Source organism: Globicephala melas, chromosome 2 (genome assembly GCF_963455315.2).
Source record: "Globicephala melas chromosome 2, mGloMel1.2, whole genome shotgun sequence".
Classification (NCBI taxonomy): domain Eukaryota; kingdom Metazoa; phylum Chordata; class Mammalia; order Artiodactyla; family Delphinidae; genus Globicephala; species Globicephala melas.
In genome coordinates, this window is record NC_083315.2 from 67,535,856 (window position 1) to 67,562,700 (window position 26,845).

Consider the following 26,845-nt stretch of genomic DNA (forward strand, 5'->3'; position numbering starts at 1 on the left):
CATGCTGCCTACTGGGGACAGAAAAGCATTAGCAACCATGAAGCCAGCCTCTCTCTTTGAAATTCTGGCCATCAAGGATGGAAACAGAGCCCCAGTCACTATCCGGTAGATTCAACAAAGTACACTGGGGTCAGACACTGGTTTAAATTCTACCAATTCCACTTATGGAATTGAGTATGACCTTGGGTAAGTTATTGCATTTCTCTGAGTCTCAGTTTCCTCATTTTTAAAATGTAGATAATGTACCCAACTCAATAAGGTGTTATAAAAATGTAATAAAATATTAATTTGCTTAGGGTAGTGCTTGATATGATATACACCCAATAAATACTAGCTTATCAGTAATAGTTTTGCTAACCCTGCTCTTAAAGCCGGTTATAAACTCTCTGAAAACAGGGACTGTTTCACTTATCTTCATAACCCCAGAACATGTACCTAGCACACAGCATGGCATGTAATAAATGGATTTAAACTATATTAACCAGATTTCACCCACATCAAAATCTTGGGGTCAAGAAAACTGGGAGATGTGCTCTTGGTACAACCACCAGGGACACCTGATTGCTGCCACCTCCCTTTGAAGAGACAGGGACCTAGGAAGAAGGCCTGTCATCTTCTTGGCTATTCCAACTTCTACAGCCAGGCTTCCCACATGCCCAAGACAGTGATCTGGATCCAGGGAGGAACAAGGAAGCAGCCGGTCACATCTCAGACCAAAGATTAGACCAAAGCCACCCACTTCCCGGGCTGCTGCTTCAGAGGCTGACAGGTTGCCACATACCATGTGCTCCATGCAGATACTGATCTCGCCATCACTGTAGAATGCACCGTAGAAGCCCACAATGTAAGGGGAGTTGCACTCATGTAGAACCTGCAGCTCCCGTATGATCTGGTTCCGGATTGCAGGTTTGATCTCCAGGTGAATTAGCTGGGAAAAGAAAGGTAGAAGGAAGAAAAGCTTTAAAAATATATGGATGGATGATGGATGGGTGGATGGATGGATAGGAGCTTTCTTAAATGCTTAAACTCTTAAAGGTAGGAAGAGAGGAAACAGGCAAGTTTTAACAAACAAGTTTCTGCCCAACCAGAGCACTGAGTGCCAACATACCAAGGCAGGTGTTGGCACTGGAGAAGTGGCCAGCTATGCCTCTACTCCTGGGAGCCAAGACTGAGGAAGAGGGGGCTCACCCCTCCCAAGAGCAAAAGGACCTGTGAAACTGCGAGACATGGGGAAAGTGGCCTTAAGGACTTGGTTGATACTCAAGGGTTGTAGGACCAGAAAGGTATGAGGAACTGGGTCTGCCAATCTAAGCTGCCCTAGAGATTTACCCTTGACTTAGGGGTCTGATGTGGTTGAGATTTAGCCAAGGCCTTAGGGGCCACCTTATGTTCCCCGCCACCCCACCCCCAATGTTGTCCCTTGTTTCAGCTGGGGAAACAGGTGACAGATACATGAAATGGTTACCAGATAAGGCTGAGCTTCTAAAAAGAGCCATGGACAATGAGTGTCAGAGGACATGGAAGCAGTGGTTACCAGCGCGGGTGGGAGCAGTTAGTGAAGGCTAGACAGGAGGTGGCCCTTGAAGATGGGCAGTGTTTGAAAAGATGGAAGGAGTAGCATGAGCAAAAATATGTGGACAGAAATGAACATGGTGTGCTGTGAAACACGCAAGAGTCCAACCTCGCTGTACAGAAAGAGGAGGACCCAGGGTAACACCAGGAAGGGAAGTCCAGCTCGAAGACCGCATGCCATGTTGGGGAGCCAAGATGTCATACTGCAGGGAGATGAAGGGGAACTACTGGCAGCGGTGGAACTCGGAGAAACAACATGAAATCAGTGTTTTTTCTGTGTCCCTGGGGCTGGGTAAATGAAAGCAGCTTCTGCTCTTGATAAATGGCAAACGAGCATCTCAGATTTCTTTCCAGAGCACACAGAAAACTAACAAATGGTCACTTGCTGTTATTTTCCAGTCTGGGCAGCAGGATAAATACCCTAACACATCATGAGTGTGTTTATCTATAATCTAATAGATAACATGAGTTCAAAATTCAAACAGCACAAAAGGGTACTGAATGAAAAGTCAGTCTTCTTTCCACCCTTGTCTCCAGGCCCCCAGGTCTTCTAAAAGATAATCCAATTACCTGTTCACCAAGGCAAGCTTGATTCAGTCTTTTTTTTTTTTTTTTTTTTAAAGTGGCCTCACCTTTCTGGCCATAACCAGACCAGACGGCTTGTGGGAGACCTTGAACACCACACCTCCATTGCCAGCACCCAGCTCACTGATCTTCTCAAAGTCGTCATCCTTCAGTTCTCCCACCTTCTGCTTCTGGGTAAGGAAGGCCTCAAGGCGCTTCCGCTGCTGTTCATCGAGCTCCAGCTCCTCCAGCTTCTTCTGCAAGGCCTCCAGGTTGGTCCTGTCCCAAAGTAGGAAGCACAGGTCAACACTGTCATCAGAGAAGTCCACCCAGAGGAGCACTCTTGCTGTGGAGAGCTCCAGCTCTGGGGCCAGAGAGAGAACTGATCGAGGAAGCTGGGGGGAAGGTCCCATCTGCTGTGGCTCTACCCACTGCACTCCGCCACCCCACACAACTCACCACAGACACACTTCCCCTCTCAAGGCCTGCTCTCCTCATTTGTAAAATAGGGGAATTAGTTCTCTCTCAGTATGCTATGAGCCTACGAGAGGAACTGCAGAATCTACTAAAATCCAGAGTGAGCCACCTTAATTTGTTTTAAAGCCCCAGTATCAAAAGACCCACTAGTGTTGGTTTTAACAACACCATATACAAAATAAAATCTATTTCCTAAAACCACTAAATTGAAACCAAAGCACATTATCAAAACAGGCTCTAAACTGAATCACAGTAGAAACCCTCCCTTCCAATGTGATCAGATCAGGAACAAGGTCAATCAAAATAGAGCAAAAAGGGTACACCTAAATTTTTATTTTTGCGAAACATATGAAAGTGCATTCATTCACCCACCTGCTAACACAAGGCGAGGCCCTCTCTTTAAGAGCCCCACATCATCTTTCTTACATGAACCAGAAGAGAATACAATGTCTATAATTTCCAAATACTGATTATTTAGCATAAAAATGTAGACAGAGTAATCTCAGAATAAAACTTTAAGAGTATGATGACTTCCCCCAATTTTAATGCTCACCTAATTTAACAGTAATTTTTTTTTAATTACCATTTCTTATTTATTTATTTATTTGTGGCTGCATTGGGTCTTTGTTGCTGTGCGTGGGCTTTCTCTAGTTGCAGCGAGAGGGGGCTATCCTTCATTGCAGTGCACAGGCTTCTCATTGCGGTGGCTTCTCTCATTGCGGAGCATGGGCTCTAGGCACACGGGCTTCAGTAGTTGTGGTACGCGGGCTCAGTAGTTGTGGCTCAGGGGCTCTAGAGCACAGACTCAGTAGTTGTGGTGCACAGGCTTAGCTGCTCCGCAGCATGTGGGATCTTCCTGGACCAGGGATCGAGCCCATGTCCCCTGCACTGGCAGGTGGATTCTTAACCACTGCGCCACCAGGGAAGTTCCTGACAGTAATTTTTTTAGTGACCTGGACTCACTGAGTATTTCCACAGCTTTTAACTAGTATTCATAGGTGGGGGGAAAAAAAAAAGAAAGAAAACCACTTCGTTTGCAGTCGTATTTCATCAGTTTCTCTGATATTTAAATACATACATTACTTAATTACAGTACCAGCTACAACTGTGCAAATGACTTTCGGAACAAACCGGCTCTTGGTAAGCACATAATTCAACCAGTGGGCGCCGGAGTAAGTGGGTATGGCAGACAGCAGCCTACTAGTGTGCTTTACATAAAGAACTGAAGTGTTCATTACTCCTGGGAGCTTGTTAAGAGAAGGGTGGTAAACAGATTCCACTGTGTTTCATATGACTTTTGTCCCTAGTCTAAACAAACAACACAGGTGACAAGACAGGCAGTCATTACACATCAGAATGTTGGTGACCCCCTTCCCTCAATATACACACCATTTCTGAGCTTGGGGGTAGGAGCAAGCATAATCTTCCACTCTTCATTCACACTCCAAACCTTAAGAAGGCAAGGAGATGGAGACCCAGTGCCTCCCCAGGGTATGGGAGGATCCAATAGTGCCTTACAAATAACACAGTACATGGGGCCAAAGAGGACACAAGGCTGACTTTCCCAGCCTTCCTCACTGGGTAACTCTTGGGGAAAGAAGCCTGGTGCCTGGTCCCCCCCAAAATTTGTAAGTTGAATCCCTAACCTCCAATGTAACTACGTTTAGAGATAGGATTTTTAGAAGGTAATTAAGGTTAAATAAGGTCATATGGGTAGAGTCCTAATCAGATAGGATTGATAGCCTTATAAGAGAGGTGGCCTTCCCCCTACACACTCCAAGGAAAGGCCATGTGAGGACACAGCAAGAAGGCAGCTGCCTGCAAGCCAGGAAGAGAGGCCTCACCAAAACCCAACCATGCTGGCAACCCAACCAGTCCTCATCTTGGACTTCAAGCCTCCAGAGTTATGAGAAAATTAATTTCTGTTGTTTAAGCCACCCAGTCTATGGCATTTTGTTATGTAGCCTGAGTAGACTAAGACAGCTGGTCAATATTCTCATCCTGCTACAAGGTTGAACTCAGTCTCACTGCTACCCACAGTCCCTCAGGTGTGGGGACTGGAACCAGTGTGGCTGGGAGTGCACAGTGCACACCCTCTGGTTTTCCTTCTCTAAGGTCTCTCCACAAAGGAGCCCATTGATGACAACATTTAGAAACACATGTCAAATACAGACAGACCCTACAGCTAAAACTTGGATGAGGTTACAGCTGCCTGGAGGGCTCAGCAGTCTGACTGGAAATGCAGACTCCAAAAAGCTGCTGTCAAGAACACACACACACACACACACACACACACATCACACATCACACTGAATGTGTACGAGGGCGAGAGGGAAGGAGGGCTAGATGAAAGGACAATCACTCTCCTTGTAACACTGTACTTTTTTAGGTGTTTTACATGCATTAATGCATTTAACCCACAACCTTACGATTACAACACATAGCAAACTCAAGCACAGACAGGTGAAGTAACTTGTCCAAGGTCGCACATCTAAGTGGCAGAGCCAGGATTCAAACCTGGGCAGAGAGAATCTCTAACCTTAATCATGATGCTATATTACCTCTTCAAAAAGTTCAATACGTCCAAGGGAGGCAACTTGCAAACATGGGTAAGATCCTAGTGTGGAGCACGTAACACACCAGGGCTCAATCAGACATGAAAATGGTGTACCTACAGGAAGAGTCCTTTGCCCCAGATGCAATCCTGTCTCCCCTGTACATCAATCTGAACAACTGCCTTGCAAGTAACACTGGCCGCAAGAAACCACACCCATTTGGGAGTGGTGGGGGGTTGGGATGGTGGGAAGGTGGGAGGGATGCTGACTCTGCTCATTTTCCTGACTCTGCAGAAATAAGGAATTCTCCCACCTTCGGGGGAAAAAAAACCCTAAGTCTGGGCTTTGTGCCACCTTCCTCCCCACCCCTCTCCTATGCTCCATGGTCCAACCGCCTACCCCATCAGCTAAGGAACTGGCTTCTAATTTGTGCTTTCAGTGGGTGGAGCCAGGGAGAGAAGAGACACTTATGGTGGCAAGACTTTCCTAATCGGGGGGTGGGGGGACGGAGTTGCCAAATTAACAAGTCATTAGTAATCAGGAATCCCGGATTCTTATCCCAAATTGGAAGACAACTAGCTGTGTGACCATGAACAAGTCATTTAACTCGACATCTGTTTTCTCTTCTGTAAAATGGGGTAACAAGATGCTTACTTCACCAGGAGAAGATCAAAATAAAAAACTAATGGGACGAAACCCTGGAATTTTGACACATTTCTACACAAATGTTAAGGCAGGTGGGAATGGGTTGGAAGATGAGGAGAAGCCACAGCAGCAACAGCAGGATTCAAAAATTACTGTCTTTCCTGTAATTTAATAATTATTAAAATCCCCTAAAAGTTTTTCAGGGAATGAAAGACAAAAGATTTTATCTGAAGGTGAAAGGAAAATTCTGGCATCAAAATGACTTTCATGACTCATTAAAAAGAAATCAATCAATGAGGTATCGGTATTCAGTACTGCTTCCTCTCACCCAGGGAGTGGATGGTGTTCAACAAGGCTCACTTGTGCCCTCCCAAGGTGAAATGCTTCAAGCAAAGGAAACAGGAAGAGAGTGGCCCCTCACCCCTCAACCACACCACAAATCTCCAACACTCAGAGGACAAGAACTGGCCTCCTTCACAATCTTTGGTTTTAACTGAAATCAGCAAAATCAGAACTAGGGATTGAGAAAAGAAACTGGAGCCCAGCACAATACATCTCTGACACACACAGCCCTCTCCAGGGACCAGCTGTGATGGCTCCAACCCCCATCACATTCCCCACAGCAGAAAGGAAACGACACGCTGTAACATGAATTCTGCACCAGGGCTGTCTTACAGTAAACACAAGTTCATCCAGATACAAGATTATAGGCTTGAAATGGGAACGCAGAGGAAAAACAAGGAACTTGGAGAAAAACACAGGTTGTCATTTGTGTTCTGAAAACACCAGGAAGGCACAATGAAACGGGTGGGGAAAGGATGATCCTGGGCAAGAGCTTCTCCTTCCCTCTCATCTCACCCATCTGCTCAGCCTAATTGCACTACCACAGCAGGAATCTTTCATTCGTGGCTCCATGGCTCCAATCAAGGAGCAGTATAAAATGCAGCACAGAGAGGGACCTTAAAGACCACCCTATCCAACCTATTTTACAAGTGAGGAAACGGAGGTCCAGAAAGGACAAAGTCACACAGCTTATTGGTGGCAGGTCTCCCGACTCCTGAAATAGAGCTCCTTTCAAGGCGCCACACTGCCACCTCCAACTCTGATGGTCACTGCAACGGGAAGCTGACCTAAAGGAATGGCTGAAGGGGGAGAGAGGCGATGTCCAGACCAAGGAATGGGGTCTTCAAACTGCCACACACCAAACAGAAATGGGCCACAAATGCATGCCAAACACCAGCCAGCTGTCTGTCACCAACCTGAGCAAGGCTGCTACAGGTGGCAGGCCCCACCTCCACCGGGAGGAAGCACAGAGGGAAGAGCAGGGGATGACAACACATCACTGTGCTGGAAGGAGAGAATGGGTCCCAGTGCAGGCGGGTCTCCTCACCAGAGAGCCCAGGAGTTGTGAAGTTCTCCCTTCCCTGTGGCATTTGGCAAGAGGGCAGGGAAGAAAGAGGGAAGGAAAGGCAGAAAGACCCAAGCTAAGAGGGAACAGCACCCAGAGACTAAGGCTGCAACCCTTTGATCTACACCCTATACCATTCCCATCTGAGATATCTTGGGAGTTACCTCCTTTTCTGGTCCTTAGTTTCCACACCCATAAAAAAAACTATATGGGGAGTAGGGTGGGGAGTTTGTCTAGATGTCTCTAAGGAAGTCTGTCAATGTGACAGCCAGCTGAGGAGGTGCAGAATAAGGCTGACGGTGTATTCAGGTTGAGGAGCTTCAACCGGGTAGGTGAGGGGAGAGGGGGAGAATGTGAGGAAAAGATAAGAACTGGCATCAGGGGTCTCTATACAGTCAAACCACGGACAGCAGGAGATGGGAGGCGTTACAAAGAGTAATAAGAAAGGAAAGGAGAATGGGCCTGAATGAGGAAGGCAAGGGGGCCAAAGGTGTAGCTTACCAACTTCCAGACTCCAACTGAACTAGCCCATCTGTGTTAGAGAGTGTAGGTGTGCCAACCAGGGACAGCCCCAGACAACATGGTGGAGAGGGGCTTATACCCTCTCACACCTCAACCCTATAGGCCACTCCACGAAGGGCTGGTTAACTAACTAGGCAATAAAATTCTAGGATTATGTATACAGGCTCTGTGAAAGAGGCCAGATGCAAAAGAATACATACGATGTCATTCCCTCTATATAAAATTCAAAACTGATCTAGGCCATTATAAAGTTAAAAAGTGATGCAAACTATCACATACAGAATGGATAAACAACAAGGTCCTACTGTATAGCACAGGGAACTATATTCAATATCCTGTGATAAACCATAATGGAAAAGAATATGAAAAACAATGTATATAACTGAATCACTTTGCTGTATAGCAGAAATTAACACAACATTGTAAATCAACTGTACTTCAATATTTTAAAAAATCCAAGAACAAAAAAACAAAAACAAATAAAAATAAAGTAAAAAAGTGATCACACTTTGGTGGGGGAGGGTAGTAACTAGAAGGGGGCATACGATGGTTAATTTTATGTGTCAACACTGCTGGGCCACAGCGCCTAAGATATTTCATCAAACATTTTTATGGATGTCTCTATGAAAATGGTTTTGGGTTTTTTTTTTTTCGGGGGGGGGAATGAGATTAAAATTTAAATTGGTAGACTTTGAGTAAAGCAGATTACCCTCCATAATATGAGTGGGCCTCATCTAGTCAGTTGAAGGCCTTAATGGAACAAAGACTGACCTCCCTGAAGCAGAAGGAATTCTTCCGGCAGATTTTGCCTTTGGACTCAAGGTGCAACTCTTCCATGGGTCTCCAGCCTGCCAACCTAACCTGAAGATTTTAGACTTAACAGGCTTCCACAATCCCATAAGCCAATTCCTTTAAAAGTTCCAGTCAGTGTCTGTCTGTCTCCTTTCTCTCTCTCAATCTCAGTATCTCTCAATAGTCAGATCAATCTATCAGTCTTGGAAGCTGTGCTCTGATTTCCTTTTATTCTTTTTTGTCCTCTAGGTGTTTCACCTTGGATAATTTTTACTGACTCATCTTCAAAGTCACTGATTCTTTCCTCAGTTCTGTCCGGTCTGCTGATGAGCCTGTGGACCTTTGATGTCATATTCTTTGAAATTTCTATAATTTCTTCTTGAATCTATTTTTAGTTTCCACCTCCTCTGAAATTTCTCATTTGTCCATGTATGCTGTGTAACTTTAAGATATTAATCATGGTTATTTTAAAGCCCCTGACTGATAAACCCAACATCTGGGTCATCTCTAAGTCTGGTTCTGCTGATTACCTTCTCTCTTGATAATAGGTTGGTTTTTTTCTCTCTTGATTTTTGATTAAACGTTGGACATTGTGATGGAACAGAGACTGAGGTAATCATCTTTATACTTGGTAATGGACATACTCTTCTGTCATACTGTTAGTGTGTGTTAGGCTATTAGTCAAAGTTGAGCTGAGTTTGGGTTTTCTTGTTAATGTTAACACCACAGGCTACAAATTTCTCCAGTGATGGGTCGTACCTTGTGCTTAGAGTGAAGCCTGAGCTGCATAGGTTTTTTTCTGTGTTCCTACTCCTCCCTCAGCTTTGAATTGTCCTTAATGCCTGGCCACTGGGGTAGACTGCAATTACTTTAATTTAGTGCTAGGCTTATGGTAGGGGTAAAGAAATTCTCTCTTGTCCAGCGTTAGTCTTAAGCAAGCCCTGTGAGCATATACTTCCCCTCCTCTCCATGGCAGCCAAACTCTATCACATGTCTGTGGCAGTTCTCGGGTAGAACAAAGTTTTCTATACCTCCTCCAGCAATAGTAGACCTTTGTAGATCTCTGCTTGTTGGTGCTGAGCGTAGCTTTGGGCTTATATTCTAAAGCAGCTACGGGAAGCAATGCTTCAGTGCAGCCGTTCTCTTGTATTGTTTATAATGTGCTTCACTGAATTTAGCAGAAGTATTTTTTTCTTTTTCCTTGATGCTGGCTGCTCACATCTTGGGCACCTACTCTTCTAAGCTTGCTGACAGATGTGTAGATGAGAAAAACTTCACAGTCACTGTTCTTGAAAGTAGCCCCCAGACCCACTTCTAGGACCAGAAATATATACAGGAAATCTGCTGCTTCTGGGTCAGTAAAGAGCTGGTCTTTCACAATGGCACATGAAACTACTTGAAAGGAAAAAAACATGCATGTGGCTACCAGACACTCTGTGCTTGGGAAATAGGTGTGAAGCCTTTGGGAGTCAGAAGACCTGGGTTCAACTCTGATGGTAACTTGGTCTGTGAACTTGTCCGAGTCACTTTCCCTCAATTTTTCTCATAGGTAAAATAGGAGAGTTAAGCTAAGTGGTGTTTAAAGTCCATTTCAGGGTTAAAATTCTCCAATCCTAATATCAGATTCTTCCTGTAGTATTCCAAGGATAGAACTCTGCAGCTAAGTACCAAGGCCATAGACATCTGCAAGCACAGTGGTTGGCTTCCCGTGTTGTATGGTTAGAGACCCTAGTCATTACTTCTTGTCCACATATAAACCCCACTGACACTTATCCCATCCTCGTTGCTTTTTCCTTTGATACTAAATCAATTGTTTCATCTTGCCAGGTCTCCTGTGAGAATGCATGCATTTTGACACTACAAGACGCTTAGTGAAATAGTGAAAGGAATACAGACAGCTAAGGGCAGTTTAAGACAATGATGTGATGGTAAATAAAAGTGACTGCAGAGGGGCTTCCCTGGTGGCGCAGTGGTTGACAGTCCACCTGCCGATGCAGGGGACACGGGTTCGTGCCCCAGTCCGGGAAGATCCCACATGCCGCGGAGCGGCTGGGCCCGTGAGCCATGGCCGCTGAGCTTGCGCGTCCAGAGCCTGTGCTCCGCAACGGGAGAGGCCACAACAGTGAGAGGCCCGCGTACCGCAAAAAAAAAAAAAAAGTCACTGCAGAGATTAAATGAGTGCAATGTAAAAAAAAAAAAAAAAAAAGCTGGAATCACCAAAAGTGATATTTAATATTTTATGTTGTCAAGTAATTATTGGTTAATAAGAATAAGATTTGATTTGATAGTACCTACTACTGATTTATTGTATACCTGCTGTATGCCACTTATTCTGCTAAATATGGATGAGCTCCTAAATGCCTAATACCACCATGACGTAATTCCCACTGTTAGCCCCACTTTACTGATGAGATTCCTGCATTTTCATGCAATAAATAAGTAATCTAGAAAAAATGCACAATGTAATTAAATACTACCTTTATTGTCTTTAATTGGTTTCACCACCACTCCCAAAAAAGACTGGAGCAATGACTGTCCCACATTTCCCCTAATTCTCACAAAGGGCTTCAGACACAGACGGCTCTGTAGTTCAGGATATGCTGAGCAATCAGGGTAAATTTTATAGGATTTTGAGACCTAATTTGGTCTAGAACGACATATAAAATTTAGATAGCAAAAAAGGAGAAAGGGCATTCCAACAGGGTCTACAACGTAGACAGTGGTATAGAACTGGGAGTAAGAATATTATAAGCAAAGAGTATTGGAGGAATAAAACTTAAAAGTAAAAAAATCAGGAAATTCCCTGGCGGTCCAGTGGTTAGGACTCCACGCTTTCACTGCCAACGGTGCTGGTCCAATCCCTGGTCAGGGAACTAAGATCCCACAAGCCAGCGCGGCCAAATTAAAAAAACAAAAAAAAGTAAAAAAATCAGAAAATGAGAGTTGGGACAGATGTTTATCTTTAATTTCATTTTAAATCAACTAGCTTCCAAGCCAATAAACAAATGAAAAGTGGAGAGGATGAGTTCAATTAAAAAGAGATAAGGGGCTTCCCTGGCGGCGCAGTGGTTGAGAATCTGCCTGCCGATGCAGGGGACAAGGGTTTGAGCCCTGGTCTGGGAGGATCCCACATGCCACGGAGCAACTGGGCCCGTGAGCCACAATTACTGAGCCTGCGTATCTGGAGCCTGTGCTCCGCACCAAGAGAGGTCGCAATAGCGAGAGGCCCGCGCACCGCAATGAAGAGTGGCCCCCGCTTGCCACAGTAACTAGAGAAAGCCCTCGCACAGAAATGGAGACCCAACACAGCCATAAATAAATAAATAAAATTAATTAAAAAAAAAAAGAGATAAGAATCCTGTATTCCTATCCTTTAAGAAAACAAACCAAAAAAAACCCCACTTAGTCCTTGGAATCAAACTGCCTTCTGAAATCATATAAATTACCTTCCCACGGCACGTTTCCACAGACAGACACGCTGAAAAACACACGCATACACACAGACACACACACAGACACACACACACAGACACACACACACACACAAAGGAACCTCTGGAGTGACAGGACCACCCACTCGCATAGACTCTTCTTAAATACTGAACAACATCCTGAATCAGAGAGGGGGTGTCATACTGTTGCTTGAAAGAACTGACAGCCTATGTTCCTTCCACCCCAGTGGGCAAAATTTGTTTCATATTAGCCACATGTGAATTAATTCCTGAAGGACCAGTCTTCCATAGAAGCACAAAAAGGAAAGGAAAAAGTGATGGAGTTTGGAGAGAGAGAAAAAAAGATGACAGAGGACAAAAAGTGATGCATCACCTTTACTTAATAGGGAGAAAAGACGTATATAACAGTCTGATAAAGAATGAAAATTTAGATGCAGTTAAAAGATGAGCTTCCTAAATGCTAGCCATGGTACACTCATTAACTCATTTATTCCTCACAACATTTAAAAATAGATATGTTGGGATTTCCCTGGTGGTCCAGTGGTTAAGAATCTGCCTTCCAATGCAAGGGACGTGGGTTCAATCCCTGGTCGGGGAACTAAGATCCCACATGCCACAGGGCAACTAAGCCTTCATGTGCCACAACTAGAGAGCCCGCGCACTGCAACTACTGAGCCCACGCCGCAGGCCACAACTAGAAAGAAGCCGGCACACCACAAGGAAAGATCCTACATGCTGCAACTAAGATCCCACGTGCTGCAACTAAGACCCAATGCAGCCAAATAAATAAATAAATAGTTTAAAAAACAACAACAGCAAAAAATAGACATGTTGTTCCCATTTTACAGATATGGAAATGGAGGCCAGGTGTAGTTAAGTAACTTATCCGAGGCTAGAGTTGGAATTCCAAAGTTTCTTTTCTCCACATCAGCTGAAGAGCTCATGTCCTTCAAACAAATCTCCCACTTAGCTCATCCCTAACACCAGATAATTACCCATTAGTGACCTATTCCTTTGAGGTAAGAACTGTGTTCTGCTAAAAGGTAAAATTCCTGAGAGGACAACAAATTAAATCTACCCAAAAAGGAAATTCTTTCAGCGGAACATCCAAGGCTGATACTTTTTTTTTTAAAATAAATTTATTTATTTTTCTTTTATTTATTTTTGGCTATGTTGGGTCTTTGTTGCTGCGCTCGGGCTTTATCTAGTTGCAGCGAGCGGGGGCTACTCTTCCTTGTAGTGCACGGGTTTCTCATTGCAGCGGCTTCTCTTGTTGCGGAGCATGGACTCCAGGTGCGTGGGCTTCAGCAGTTGTGGCTCGCGGGCTCTAGAGCGCAGGCTCAGTAGTTGTGGCGCACGGGCTCAGTTGCTCCGCAGCATGTGGGATCTTCCCGGACCAGGGCCCGACCCCGCGTACCCTGCACTGGCAGGCAGATTCTTAACCACTGCACCACCGGGGAAGCCTGGCTGATACATTTTGATTGGGGAGGGAAGGGAAGCAATAGGACACTGCCCAGGTGAAGCACACGGGACAAGCAGTAAACAGTCTGGTGGCATAAGAGGGCTGGCAGGGACGGGGCAGGAAGTGCTGAAAGGAAGAAAGCACCAAGGATAACCCAGGTGGAAAATTCAATAAACGTGTGGTCACCATCAGAAAAACAAAGGCAGTGCTGGGTCTGGTGGTGGCCACAGAATGGGAGTGGCTGACTGCTCCTGAAAGGAGAAGCTGGTGTACTGTGGTCTTATTAAGATGATGTATTTGACCCTACCCACTCCCTGCTCTAGAGAAAGACCTTTTAGAAACTCCCTGTGTAATAATGGTCCATGCTGCTCTGTGAAGGAGAGGTGCAGCTTGCTCTTCGGGGAAAAAGGACCCAACGTGACCACAGTCTTACCCAGAACCATGAGGACAGCTGAGTCCCCAGGGCAAAAAGACCAACAGCTAGTGCCCAGAAGCACAACTAAGAGCAGTAAGATGCAGTCAGGAAAAACACAGCACTCAAAACACGTCTCCAGTGCTAGTCCATGTTGAGAAATTTTCAATTCTCCAGACCTGTTTCCCTCCTTAAATACACGACCAACATGCTTGTTACAGCTAGGCCCTTCTCCTTGCCCAAAGTTACACACAAGAGAGGTCAGCAAACCTCTCCTCTGAGCACCCATCACCTCTGGGGAAAATCCCACTCCCTAGGTGACTTTCTAGCAACTCTCAGGGAATCCTGAGATCAGGATCAGGGCTAGAAGTCCAACCAAGTGCTCACTTAGGCACTCAACTTCTTAAACTAGAGTGTGGAAAACTACTAGTCAGGCTCTCCAATTAAGAGCAGTTGGCCTCGTGGGGTCAAAACGTAGCTGGTAGAAGTAACATCATGCACCAGAGAGAATGAAATTTAATTAAAACTAAAACTGATAGTGCTTGCTTAAGTCTTACAAAAGAAGATGGAGGGCAGGGAAATAAGTGTTTGTGCGAACAAACACCCTCGGAGCAGAGGATACCAGAGGACCAGAAGGCTGGCCCATAGTTTAAAAGGGCCTGCTTCTGAGCCTTGGCATAGGCAGAAGCAGGCCTGAACAGCATGCAGAGGTGGAGCTGGAGAGCTGAATCACGTTGCACAATAAAATGGGAGAGACTTCTTTTGGGAGTGGCTGTGAAGCAGCAAGAAAGGAAGAAAAGGATGCACCATGGCAGAGTGGCAAAGGTCATTTAAGCCCAAAGATACCTAATACCACTAGATTTTAAGTTGTCTTTATTGCTATAATACATCCTCCCCACCCCAGACCTTCAGTCCAATCTGCCATGCACACAAATAGCTTTGTGTATATTTTGTTCTTACTGTTGTTGATGGAAAGCAGAGAAAGGGGGCCAAATTCCAAGTTTGTTCAACACAGAGCAACAAGAAGAGAAAAATCACAGGAAGGGAAATGTGAGCCCCAAAGAAGCAGAAGTGACCATGAGAATGTAAGTCTCCAAGACTGCTCTAATCTAGAGGAGTGCAGGGGATAAGGAACTGGAGCAGACATCTAGCTTATAGCTGTGATGTCTACAGATGTGAAAATGCAATGCAGATTCATTGTGGAGCATCCACGGTGTGACAGGCACCATCTACGCTAGAGGCTAGGGAGGTACAGATGAGGAAGACAAGGTCCCTGCCCTCACCAGGCAGTGTGTGTGTGTGTGTGTGTGTGTGTGTGTGTGTGTGTAAGACACAGGGAGACAGAGACGTAGAGATGATAGAGAGAGAGACAGAGAGAGATATCACAGTGCAAGCCAAAAACAGGGAATGGTACTAACAAGTACAGCAACAGCTACGGGGTAAGGGAGACAATAATGCTGAAAGTGAGGTGGGCACAGTGGGGTATGGAAACAGAAAAAAGACAACTCCATCTAAGATGAGGAAGGGAAAGTGAAGGTGAGAAAATGTAATGTCCACGTTTAGACCTGAAAGATATCAGTTGTTGCAACAGAGGGAAAAGCACTCCATCCAGGCTCCATCCCACTGTTGGTGGGACTGTAAATTGGTGCAGCCACTATGGAAAACAGTATGGAGGTTCCTTAAAAAAATGAAAAATAGAGCTACCATATGATCCAGCAATTACACTCCTGGGTATATATCCAGAAAAAAGAAAACTCTAATTTGAAAATATACATGCACCCCAATGTTCACAGCAGCACTCTTTACAATAGCCAAGACATGGAAACAACCCAATTGCCCACCAACAAACGACTGGCTTAAGAAGATGTGGTACGTGTAAACAGTAGAATATTAGCCATAAAAAACAACAAAATATTGCCATTTGCAGCAACGTGGATGGACCTAGAGAACATAAAGCTTAGTGAAATAAGTCAGACAGAGAAAGACAAATACTATATGATATCACTTATGTGTGAAATCTAAAAAATAATACAAATGAATCTATATACAAAACAGAAACAAATTCACAGACATAGAAAACAAATTTATGGTGACCAAAGGGAAGGGAGGGGACAAATCAGGAATAAGGGATTAACAGATACAAACTACGATACCTAAAACAGATAAGCAACAGGGCTTTACTGTATAGCACTGGGAATTATACTCAATATTTTGTAATAACCTATAATGGAATATAATTGTCAAAAAACCAAATCACTACACTATACACCTGAAATTAACACTATTGTAAATCGACTATATTTCAATTAAAAAAAAATTCCAGTTTGGAACCTTCATAGAAATAGAATCAAGAGTTGCACAACTCAGGAGATATTGGCTTCCTTGAGAGAAAGAGTGTGTAGAAACCTGAAGTCTAAAAACTGCTGAGTTCAGCTTTCCAGGTCCTTGAAAGTCCACTGCGGAGTTCTCTTTTAGATAATTAACCTCTCATTACCTGGTCCAAAGACTGGCTTATAGAAGCCTTTGACAGTAAAGTCAAATCCAGTCCATCATGCATACCAGCTCATTGTAAGGATAGAAGTGTTTCTCTCATAACAAACCACAGTCCTGGAGCCAATTCCTGAACCCAACACTGATTTACATTATTGCTATCTATGCAATACAGTTATAAATGATGGTTGCTTTTCCAGTGATGCTTGAAACTCAACAAATTCAGTTCACCTATTTCATTTCATATACACATTACTGAATTCCAGAGGGCTATTTTTATTTGCAAAATTGCACCCTCTGTCAATAATTTGCCTCCAATCTATAACCATGCTCTTAACAAAAGACACCAAGATTGTGGAATTAACCCGGGTCTGGAGCCTTCCATCCTTGAACAAGATCTCTCACCTGCATTAAATGGAAGCATCCTCTTGTCCTGTGTTACAAAAGACTGTTACACACACAGTGAGAGTGTGTTCTGAAACAAATAGCTGAACACACTAACAAGACACTTTTCTAAAACAAACAAACAAAAATACCTTTCTTCTAACTTATTCTTGGTTAAAAAAGAGTGTGACTGTGGATGACACCTCACATTAATTGCGAATCCTCAAAGAGCATTAAAGAATACGCCAATGACTAAGATTAGAAAACAAAATTTACTAAGATGGTACTCCACTGCACATTAAACTTGAGTTATTAGCTGTGGAGAAAAACAAGACAACTGCAAAAACAGCCTTGTTAAGTGTTCTTTGGACCTTGGTCACTTTAGGTTAAAATTCTGCAGGCTCTGCCTGGCATTCAAAAGAGAAGCATGTTCTTACAGCAGAAGATAAAAAAGATTTGTCCACCAGGCTCTTCCTCTTCACTTCTCCCCACCCACTTTCTTTTCTTCCAAAGGAGAATGGCTCTCATTTACTCACTGGTTTGCCACATCCTGCCTCAGAAGCTACTTCCTAAGAGCTGCCTGGGCTATTCTGAGAGGAGCTTTAACTCCTTCAGGCCCCCAGACCCTAGGACATTTAGGACATCCCTGCCCACCATCATCATTTACAGTCTAGTAACTAGACTCTATTTGATCACATAATTAATACTCCCAACTTTCTTTGTGCTGGCTTGGAATTAACCACTTTACCTACAACAGAGTCAGGCAGAGGCCACATCTCTTGGTCCTATCTGGGGTCTCCAACTAGCCCAGCTTTGCTTAATCAGTTAAAAAGAACAAAAAGTAGAAATGATTCAAGCACAGGTATCAAGAAATTCAATGCACGTAACACTGCGTTTGATATCAGTGAAAGCCCAGTGGAGCCAATCTCCTGTCCCACATGAGCTCTGTAAGCTAACACCGACATTCATTCATTCCACGTTTAGAGACTACCTACTATGCACCAGGCCTGGGCTAAAGATGGGGCATCAAGACTGAACTCCTGATCTCCAGAAGCTCACAGTGCAGGTGGTAAAACACAACAGACATGTGTGAGGATCACCACGCATACACACACCCCCAAGTGGTTTGTCTCCTGAGTAGTTCATGGACAGTCCCACTGGAGCCTTTCCAAGGAAGACCACGCAAACTTTCACGGTCGAAATAATATCTGACTTCAGCCTTCAAGGAGGGGTAGCCTCCCAAACATTGGCAATAAAATTGGGTGAGAGAGGTTAAGTAATGAGCCCAATCGACACAACAACTTAGGGGTGGAGCCAGGACTGCAACCTCAGCTGTCTGCCTCTGCAGCTCACACTCCTGCAGAGCAAGGAGCACCCACTAAGAGCCAGAACAGAGTTTGTATCTGTGGGGAAGCGCGTCATGGTATCAAAAGAGGAGCAGGGCATTAGTAGCTCCTTTCTTCCCCTAAATTAAAGAGACTTGAGATCTTCGTAGTAAAGAAAATAGAGGAAGATACAGATATATTTTTAAATCAAGAAATCAATAAACACTGACCACCTACTACAAGTGACTCCTATGCAGAGAACTGTTATCTTCTGCTGTTACAGCTGGGCTTCCTGCTAGACACATCATCCAGCGCAGTGCACATCATCAACTGGCCCCTCTGGCTGGCCAGGTATGTGTGCCCCTCCCAAAAATACCGACTCAGACAATAGGCCCCACCCCTAACAAGGGAGGACCAGAGACCAGTTGACGGCACACCAATTGCTGAGCTCCCAAGCATCCCCGAGTCCGCTGGCAGGAGATGTAGAACACTGAAGCTTCTATGACAAATGAGTATTATTTTTTTCACGCTCCAGACTTGGACCTACTGTTACATTTTACTAATCTTCAGCAGTCTGAACACTGACTTTGGATTATGTATCTATTCGCCATATTTGAAACATCAAAATCAGATGATTTCTAGATCCAAAGAGCCAAAAGGTATACCATGAAGAGAAAAATTAACAACAGTTTTTTCTCTCCCTCCACATATACTTATCATCCTTCCCTCTTTTTCTTTTTTTCCTGAAAGTTAAATCCTATTAGTCAAAACCACACAGGGTTACCCCTAGGCTGCACTGACTCTACAGAAATCTGTCAAGACTATACTTGCCGTTACCAAAGGTATGTCAAGAGAGGCTGTGAGGGTCAACAGGAAATGAACTCACTCTGTGCTGGGGGCCTTTAACAATGAGCAACTGATCACCTTTATTCATTTTAAACTGAACATACAGACTCTGCCCTACTTGTAAGACAGATCGAAGCGCAGGCATTGGGACAGGGCAGAAAACAGCCCCACTCTCAAGAGTAGTCAGGGGCCTCGGATCTCGATTCAGGTCTTCACCAGCTGTACAACACCAAGTAAGCTTCCCAGCCTCTCTGGACCTCAATCTCTTCACAACACATCCAGGAGACTGAACTATCAAAATCTTTTCCACATTTAACATATAAGGACAGACAGGTGGCTGTGCTTGGGGGAGAGGGAATGAAAGGTGTTGATGGTGAAAAGGATGATTAATATAACATAATGCTATCCTGGGTCTGGAAATGGCCTGGCCTAGTGCTGCGTTCACCTTATCAGCCTAGATTTATTGGGGTGGGGGTGCAGGAGGGCTGGTGGGTGGGAATCACAGCCACCTACAGTGAAATTAAACTCTTTTCCCAAATGAGTTCTGCTGAAGTGTGATTTATCCAGTGTTACTTACCAGCAGTATGAAACCATGTTACTGAAATTGTATTACTGCACAAACTTAACTTTTCCCCAAATATGATTTGCAGAGAGGATGCAGAGCTGAGAATCTTGCGTCTGTGGCCATCTGTCCTATCCCAATCCCTGGAGAGGCGTGGGGGGAGAGTGTGAAAAGCCACAGGTGCCGTGTATATTCAGTCACCGATGTCACATATCCATCAAAGAGCCCAGCAGTTGCTGGGAATAAGTGTTCAGCTCAGCATGCAAAAGAGGCCTGCCAATCCATCCAGCCCCAAACATTCCCTGAGCCTTCCTCTGTGCCAGGCATGGGGCTGAGGGAACACCACAGAATGTCACCGCCAGTTTCCCCACTGGGCTAGGAAGGGACTATTGACTGAAAAGGCAGTACAAAGGACTACAGGCACTTAACTGCCTGTGTGACATACACAGCCCTTAACCAGGATCAGTTTCCTCATCTACTGGGTAGAGATAACACACATCCCGCCTGCCTCATGTGGTTGAATGAGGAAATAAATAGATGTAAAAACAATAAAGAGTACACAGAGCCTCGCAGAACAAATGCTATGATTACCACCAACACTGTGACCCTCCTGTGCCAAGATATTATAAACTGAAAATAGTCAACCACTAATTAAGTCAAAGTCAGACTTCGCAGGGATCAGCAGAGTCTCGACCTTGGGAGAGGAGCATCTTCTGCCCTCTGTCATCTCAAGGCTTAAGTCGTTCAACAAAATTTTACCAAACCAGGGCTTCCCTGGTGGCGCAGTGGTTGGTTGAGAGTCCGCCTGCCGATGCAGGGGACATGGGTTCGTGTCCCGGTCTGGGAAGATCCCACATGCCGCGGAGCGGCTGGGCCCGTGAGCCATGGCCACTGAGTCTGCGCGTCCGGAGCCTGTGCTCCGCAACGGGAAAGGCCACAACAGTGAGAGGCCCGTGTACCGCAAAAAAAAAAAAAAAAAAAAAAATTTTACCAAACCAGGTGCTAGGGAACATGATGTGCACTGGAGATAATGATGAATAGGACCCAGTCCCAAGCTTCCTCAAGTCCAGTCCAACTGGACAGAGTTATGCAAACAACTAACACGTGACGGGATATGTACAGAGTGCTCTGGAAGGTGGAGCAGATGACTGCTACCTGGAGTGGGGTGGAAGACAAGTCTGTGACGGATTCACAGAAGAGCTGACCTAGAAATTGAACAAGATTAGGATTTCAACATGCACTGAAGGTGGAGAAGGGAATCCCCAGTAGAAGACACAGTCTGAGCAGAGGCCAGGGCCCACTGAGGAAGATGTTTGGAAGAAATATGAAGGAGAAGTTGAACCTTAGATCTACCTGGAACTGACCCTCAACATCTGGTTTGTGCCACAGGAAGGGAGTGTTACCTTCCCTTCATGTCAGTGACTACCCTTCCCTATTCCTACACACACACACACACACACACACACACACACACACACACACACACACACACACACACACACACACACACACACACACACACACACACACACACACACAGATGCACGCACGCGCAGTCCAGGAAATCCTCTTTAAACTCTTGGAGAAGAAAGCTGAGCTTCCTGGGTGGTGCCTGCCAGGCAGATGGCGGCCTAGAGAAGCTGGGAGGAGTCTATATTAGGCTGTACTGAGGCAGTTGTTTCCTAGGCACCTTTTGCAGCCTCCTGTTTCACTGAAAATAATTCTTTTGCTTCCTGCACATCCCCAGAAATTGCAAGTATGCCCGGCGTTGTCTCTATTCTAAGTCTCTGTGGATAAAGAACAGCTGAAGAGCCTCATCACTGGAAGTTCTTTGGGAGGTGGGAATTTTCTCTCCTTCTCGCCTGATAGAAAATAAGGCACCCTGGGCTGGGAATCTAGTCCTGCCCTTATCATGAGTCCAGTTAATCATCAAAAGCAGTTTACACACACATATGAATCCTTTCTGCTGGGTAGGGGTTGTTGTGCCCATTTTACAGATGTGGAGACAGACTCAAGGATATGAAAACTTTCTAGAAATTAGACCCTACTCTAAAAAACAATACAGGAAGACCTCTGGGTGCTCTGCCTCCCCCGCCCGTCTGCCCCTATGATCTCAGACAGAAAGACCAGATGTCAAAGCTTCCTGGGATCCCTTCCAGCTGTCCCCACCATCTTTAAAGTCCTCGCTGCCCCTACCTTTGCACTCTCAGGGAAGACAGGCACTCTCCTGGACACCTTGCCAACATTCAGATTTGCTTTTAATCTCTCTGAGCATACTCATGCGCCCAAAACTTTCATTTCTCAGTTTCTGAAAGACAACTTTCTAAACCATGAGTCAGACTGAAATCAAACATCACATTTAGGCTTCCTAAAAATATTACCCCAGCACAATGCCTTGGTTTTGTTCCCACATGCCCACCCTCCAAGCACACACACATACACTTTAGACTATCATTTAAACACTGGAATGTATAATTTAAATGTCTTTAATAGCATCTACTAAAAGGACATTCCCATGTGATTCTTCCCTTTACTTCAAAGCTATGATCCAAACTGGAGCTTTTACTGAAATTTAGGACTAAATAGTAGATATGTGGATAGCAAATACTGACAATAAAACTCAGAATATTTAAAATGCATTCAACTCAGTCATAATAACACTGGCATCTTTTCCAATTTTCAGCAAAACTTCTTTTTGTCCATCTCTCAGCCCAGTGCCTGGTAAATATTAGATATGTACTAAATATCAGTTAAATGAATGTTAATACATCTTAATCTTCTAAACATACAAGTTAGAAATCTATGGTTGTAATTCTGGTCATAATCTAAATCTATTTGACCCTAACACAAATGTCATTGGAATAAAAAGCAAATAACAAGCAGCTGCTGGCATTCAAAGTATATATACCTCTGTCATTTGAACTGTTTTGAAGTTGGCCTTCTTTGGAAGACAAATGGTTGGCAGCTGCAAATTCAATTACAAAGTTCTTGGTAGGAAGGCAGAGAAAGAACCAGGGGAATCAAAGTGCTATTTCATACATTAAGCATGGAATTCCTTTCCAACAAACATCCTTCATTTCCCTGCGGGGCTAATCATAACATGCCCTTTGAACTTGGGAAAACTCACGACTGTACTTTGGGAGGAAGAATCTAGTTTGAAGGCCAGGCAAAGCTCAAGAGAATAAGAGTCACTCCTTTTGCCCATCTCTATTCTGCTAATTTTTTTTAAGGAAGAGGGTGGAACATAGGAAAAGCCACCAGGCAATAAGTCCAAAGGCCTGGATTAATTAAATGTATGACACTGAACAAGTTACTTCCTTCCTTTGTCCTTCATATTCTCCTTTGCAAAATAAAGGGGCAAAAATAATAAGAGTAAAATTGGATGACTTCTAGATGCTAATAGAATTTTCTGCAATGATGAAAATGCTGTAATCTGCTCTGTCCAATACAGTAAACACTAGCCACACATGGCCATTGAGTCCTCAAAGTGTGGCGAGTGTAAATGAGGAACTGATTCTTAACTTTATTTAATTTTAATTCATTAAAATTTAAGTAGCTACATATGGCTAGTGGCTATAGTTTTGGTGAGTGTAGCTCTAAGAAGACCTTCAGCATTTTACGCAATCTTTGGAGGGCTATGTGGGAAAAGCATGGGTGTTAGAGAAGGACAGACCTGGGTTCTAAACTTAGTTCCACCACTTACTAGTTATGCAACCTTGTGCAAGTTACTTAACTTCCCTAAACTTCATCTTCCTTATCTGTACAATAGAATATTATGAACCTTCTCACAGATTTTTAGTGCAAATTCAAGACAATGGATGAAAATAGATCAGATACGCCCTCAATAAACGGTAATTTTTCCAGTTATGATGTCCTTCAGGGATAAGTTTCATGTCTTTTGCCTTCGTCCTACTGTTCCTTCCTGATCTAGGACCCATACTTTATTACCCCACGCCTGGGTCCTACAGATAAAGCGCTTCTCTTTCAAGAAAGCCACTTGCTCAGGAACTGTTCCAGATCCTCAGCTAGGGGCGCACCTCCAGTACCCAAGTCCTCTGTGCCTCCGGAACTGCTGATTTACCCTGTGTCCCCTCCACCTCACATTTCAGGAATTCACAAAACCCTTCCCCCTGATTGCCTATCAAGCTGAAACTTTGTTCAGTGCAGCCAAAACACCTGTTAGTGGTTTCTGGTACTTTCCTCACTAACTCTCCCCTTGACTTCCCCTAGTCAATATTTTATAGCTTTTTATTTGTAAATGCTTTAAGACTTTTTTAAAATAATTGCTCAGTGATTTAGAATACTCAGAAATAAAAATGCAGCAAGCTACATTTATGGCTAACCCAGCGTTAGTTTAGTTACCAAAATAAAACAAGGCAAAAGACTATATTCAAAAGGAGTGTTTTAGTAAAATAATAAAAGTGTTGCACTGTCTATCTAAACTAATATAATGCGCTATGAACCTGGTCCAAATGTTCCGCTGGTCCTTCCTTTGGTGAATAGAACTTTTCCGTGGCTCCAATGCCCAAGTTTTATCAGTGGACACAAATGGATGCCTAAGATAAGCAGGATATATTTTCTATTGTTAATAATTATTGGGATGTTAAACTACCCTCTTCTTCGTGTTTTTCTAGCATTCCTCAGACTCAGAGAAAGAGAGAGACAGAAGAGCTGAAATACAGGCTAGCATTTTGGTAGGATTTCGATCTGGATTTGAGTAAGCCATTAGACAAAAGGTTTACAGTTAGCTTGGAATTCCTGCTAACTTCTGAGGCCTCCCCCAACAAGGACATTCTTGAAGGATTATTTACTGAAGGATGATATGAAATCAAAGAGGGCAAATAATTTTGACTCTGAACTCTCAAATGCGGTGAGGGTCTAATCTAATTTTTAAAAAATAACCTGGATACGTAAGTTATAACTCAATAAAGAAACGTAATGAACCTGGATCCAGACAACCTGTAAATACGACAATGTGGCTGATTAGTCTTGTCTTCTCCTCACAACTCCCCAAATTTCAAGATTTGACTGGAATCTGGAACTCATGTGGATCATTCACTCAACTCAATTGTTCCATTTTTTCTGAAAAGTAAATGCACTTAAGAGCATTTGAAATTCTGAACCTTTCTTGGTAACAGGTAAACTCAAAACAGGTCAAGTCTAGAAAGGTGATCATTTCAGAGGGACTTTTGTCTGTGGTTATTTTGAAAGCCACTGCTTTAAAAACTGACATTATGAAGCTTAAAAATAGGCCTTCCTACTAAGGATCCTGGACTAAAATAAAATGCCCTTTCCTTCCCCCATTTCCTCATTCCCTTTTCCCTCAAACACCTTAGGAGAGTGGTAATATAGAGGGACAGCCTTTTCCAGTGTTTCAGATTATTACTTGAAAAGAGGTTTTTAAAAATTTTTAAGAGTACTAGGTAAAGTTACCAAAATTCAGTGTCGGGTAAACTTGGAAAATTTTCAAACCAAGTAAGTATCCCAAGTGAAAATATGTCTGAGTTGGGATAAAAGTTCAAGCACCTTCTTCCACTCCAGCTGTGTGAACTCCCAGCAAGTTCTCCCCACTGCTCCCCCCACCCCCCCAGTCTGGTTTCCTCATCTTGCAAAAGGAGTCAGAGGGCTGGAGGACCTGTAAGGTCCCATCCAGCCCTAACAGGCTCTGCTTCTATAAAGCTGGGCGGCTGCTTCCTATTTTCATGACTCCTTGGAGACAGCAGAAAAGCCCCTGGCCCAGAAGGTTCCTGGGAAGCCTCATTATACTTAAAAGTGGTCCCCTGGGACATGAGAACTGCTACTGAGAGCAATGCAAGCTGACATGGCTATAAAATAGAAATGGTATTGAGAGGGAAGAATTAAGTTATGTTTTGCAGATGACACTAGTAAATCTAGAAATACTGATATTCAATCAAAAAATTACTAGATATATGGGACTTCCCTGGCCGTCCAGAGGTTAAGACTCTGTGTTTCCACTGCAGGGGGCATCGGTTCCATCCCTGGTCGGGGAACTAAGATCCCGCATGCCGCGCAGTGCAGCCAAAAAAAAAAAAAAAAATTACTAGATATAATAGTGAATTTTAAAAAGCTGCAGGATATAAACAATTCATACAAATCAAACCACAGTCAAGAGAAAACACAAATTTAAAAATGTTCAATCACAACAGCATCAAAACGTTAGGTATTTGAAATATTAACTTAGGACACAAGAGAGTTATTCAAAAGAAACTATAAAACCATAACAGGAAAAGAGGAGGAGACATTAATAAATGGAAAGATAAACCATGACAATTCTTAAAGTTTTCTTTAACCCTACCCAATTTAAGAAAAGGGAAGGGCTTCCCTGGTGGCACAGTGGTTGGGAGTCCACCTGCCGATGCAGGGGACATGGGTTCGTGCCCCGGTCCGGGAAGATCCCACATGCTGCGGAGAGGCTGGGCCCGTGAGCCATGGCCGCTGAGCCTGCGAGTCCGGAGCCTGTGCTCCGCAATGGGAGAGGCCACAACAGTGAGAGGCCCGCGTACCAAAAAAAAAAAAGAAAAGGGAAAAAAAAAGACTATCAAAACTAAATAAGAGTTAAAAAGAAATTTTAGAAAGAGATAAAAATACCATAAAGACCAAATAAAAGTAAACCTGAAAATACAACAGATAAAAATCCTATTTAATAAACTCCATGAAGATATTAGAACTCACTATGTAGAAAAATTAACATAGACCCATATCTCACACCAAGAACATTAATTAATCCTAGATGGGACCATATAAGGGGCAGAAAAGTCTAGAAGAAAATGAAGCCCCATACTCCTATTAGTTATGACATGATGATAGATGTCTTAATACTAAAGAAAAGTAGCCTACACCATACAAAAGGCATGCTTTGCAAAATAAAAATATATTTTTTCCTAAGTAATACAATATAAAAGGAAAACATTGCAGTGGGACAATGTAGTAGCCACATAATTTATAAAACTTTAAAATACAAAGCACACTGATCTATTGCTTCAACAAACCAGAAGACAAATAACTGTGTACTGGCTAATAAAAGACATGAACTAACAAAAAATAAATAAAATACAAAGCACATCAAAGCTATATAGACGTATCTATTAAAGAAGGGTCAGAGGAGAAGAAAAGTTTGCGTGAAACTTTTCAAAATGTTCAGCTGATACCACAAAACCATCCCGCCTACCTCTCCAGCTTCATCCCCTGCTACCTACAGCGATGCACCCAGCACACTAAACTACTTGCCGGCTCCTCCACACATCCCAAGCTTTCCCACTTGTGTGAAGTTGCTCATCCTGAGCTCTCTTCCTGCCATGCCCCCCCCCCCATTCCCATGGAAATCCTAGCCATCCTTCAAGACCCAGCTCAAATGTC

At 43.7% G+C, this 26,845-nt stretch overlaps 1 protein-coding gene across 1 annotated transcript in view; it reads right to left on the reverse strand.

Annotated features, from left to right (window-relative positions):
* Positions 1-26,845, reverse strand: part of MAP2K1 (mitogen-activated protein kinase kinase 1) — a 79,144-nt gene that overhangs the window by 42,324 nt on the left and 9,975 nt on the right. The window contains exons 2-3 of the mRNA XM_030875197.2: positions 2,205-2,415; positions 782-928 (exon numbers count right to left, since the gene is read on the reverse strand). Coding sequence (XP_030731057.1) covers positions 782-928; positions 2,205-2,415 — 358 coding nt within the window. The remainder of the gene's footprint in view (positions 1-781; positions 929-2,204; positions 2,416-26,845) is intronic.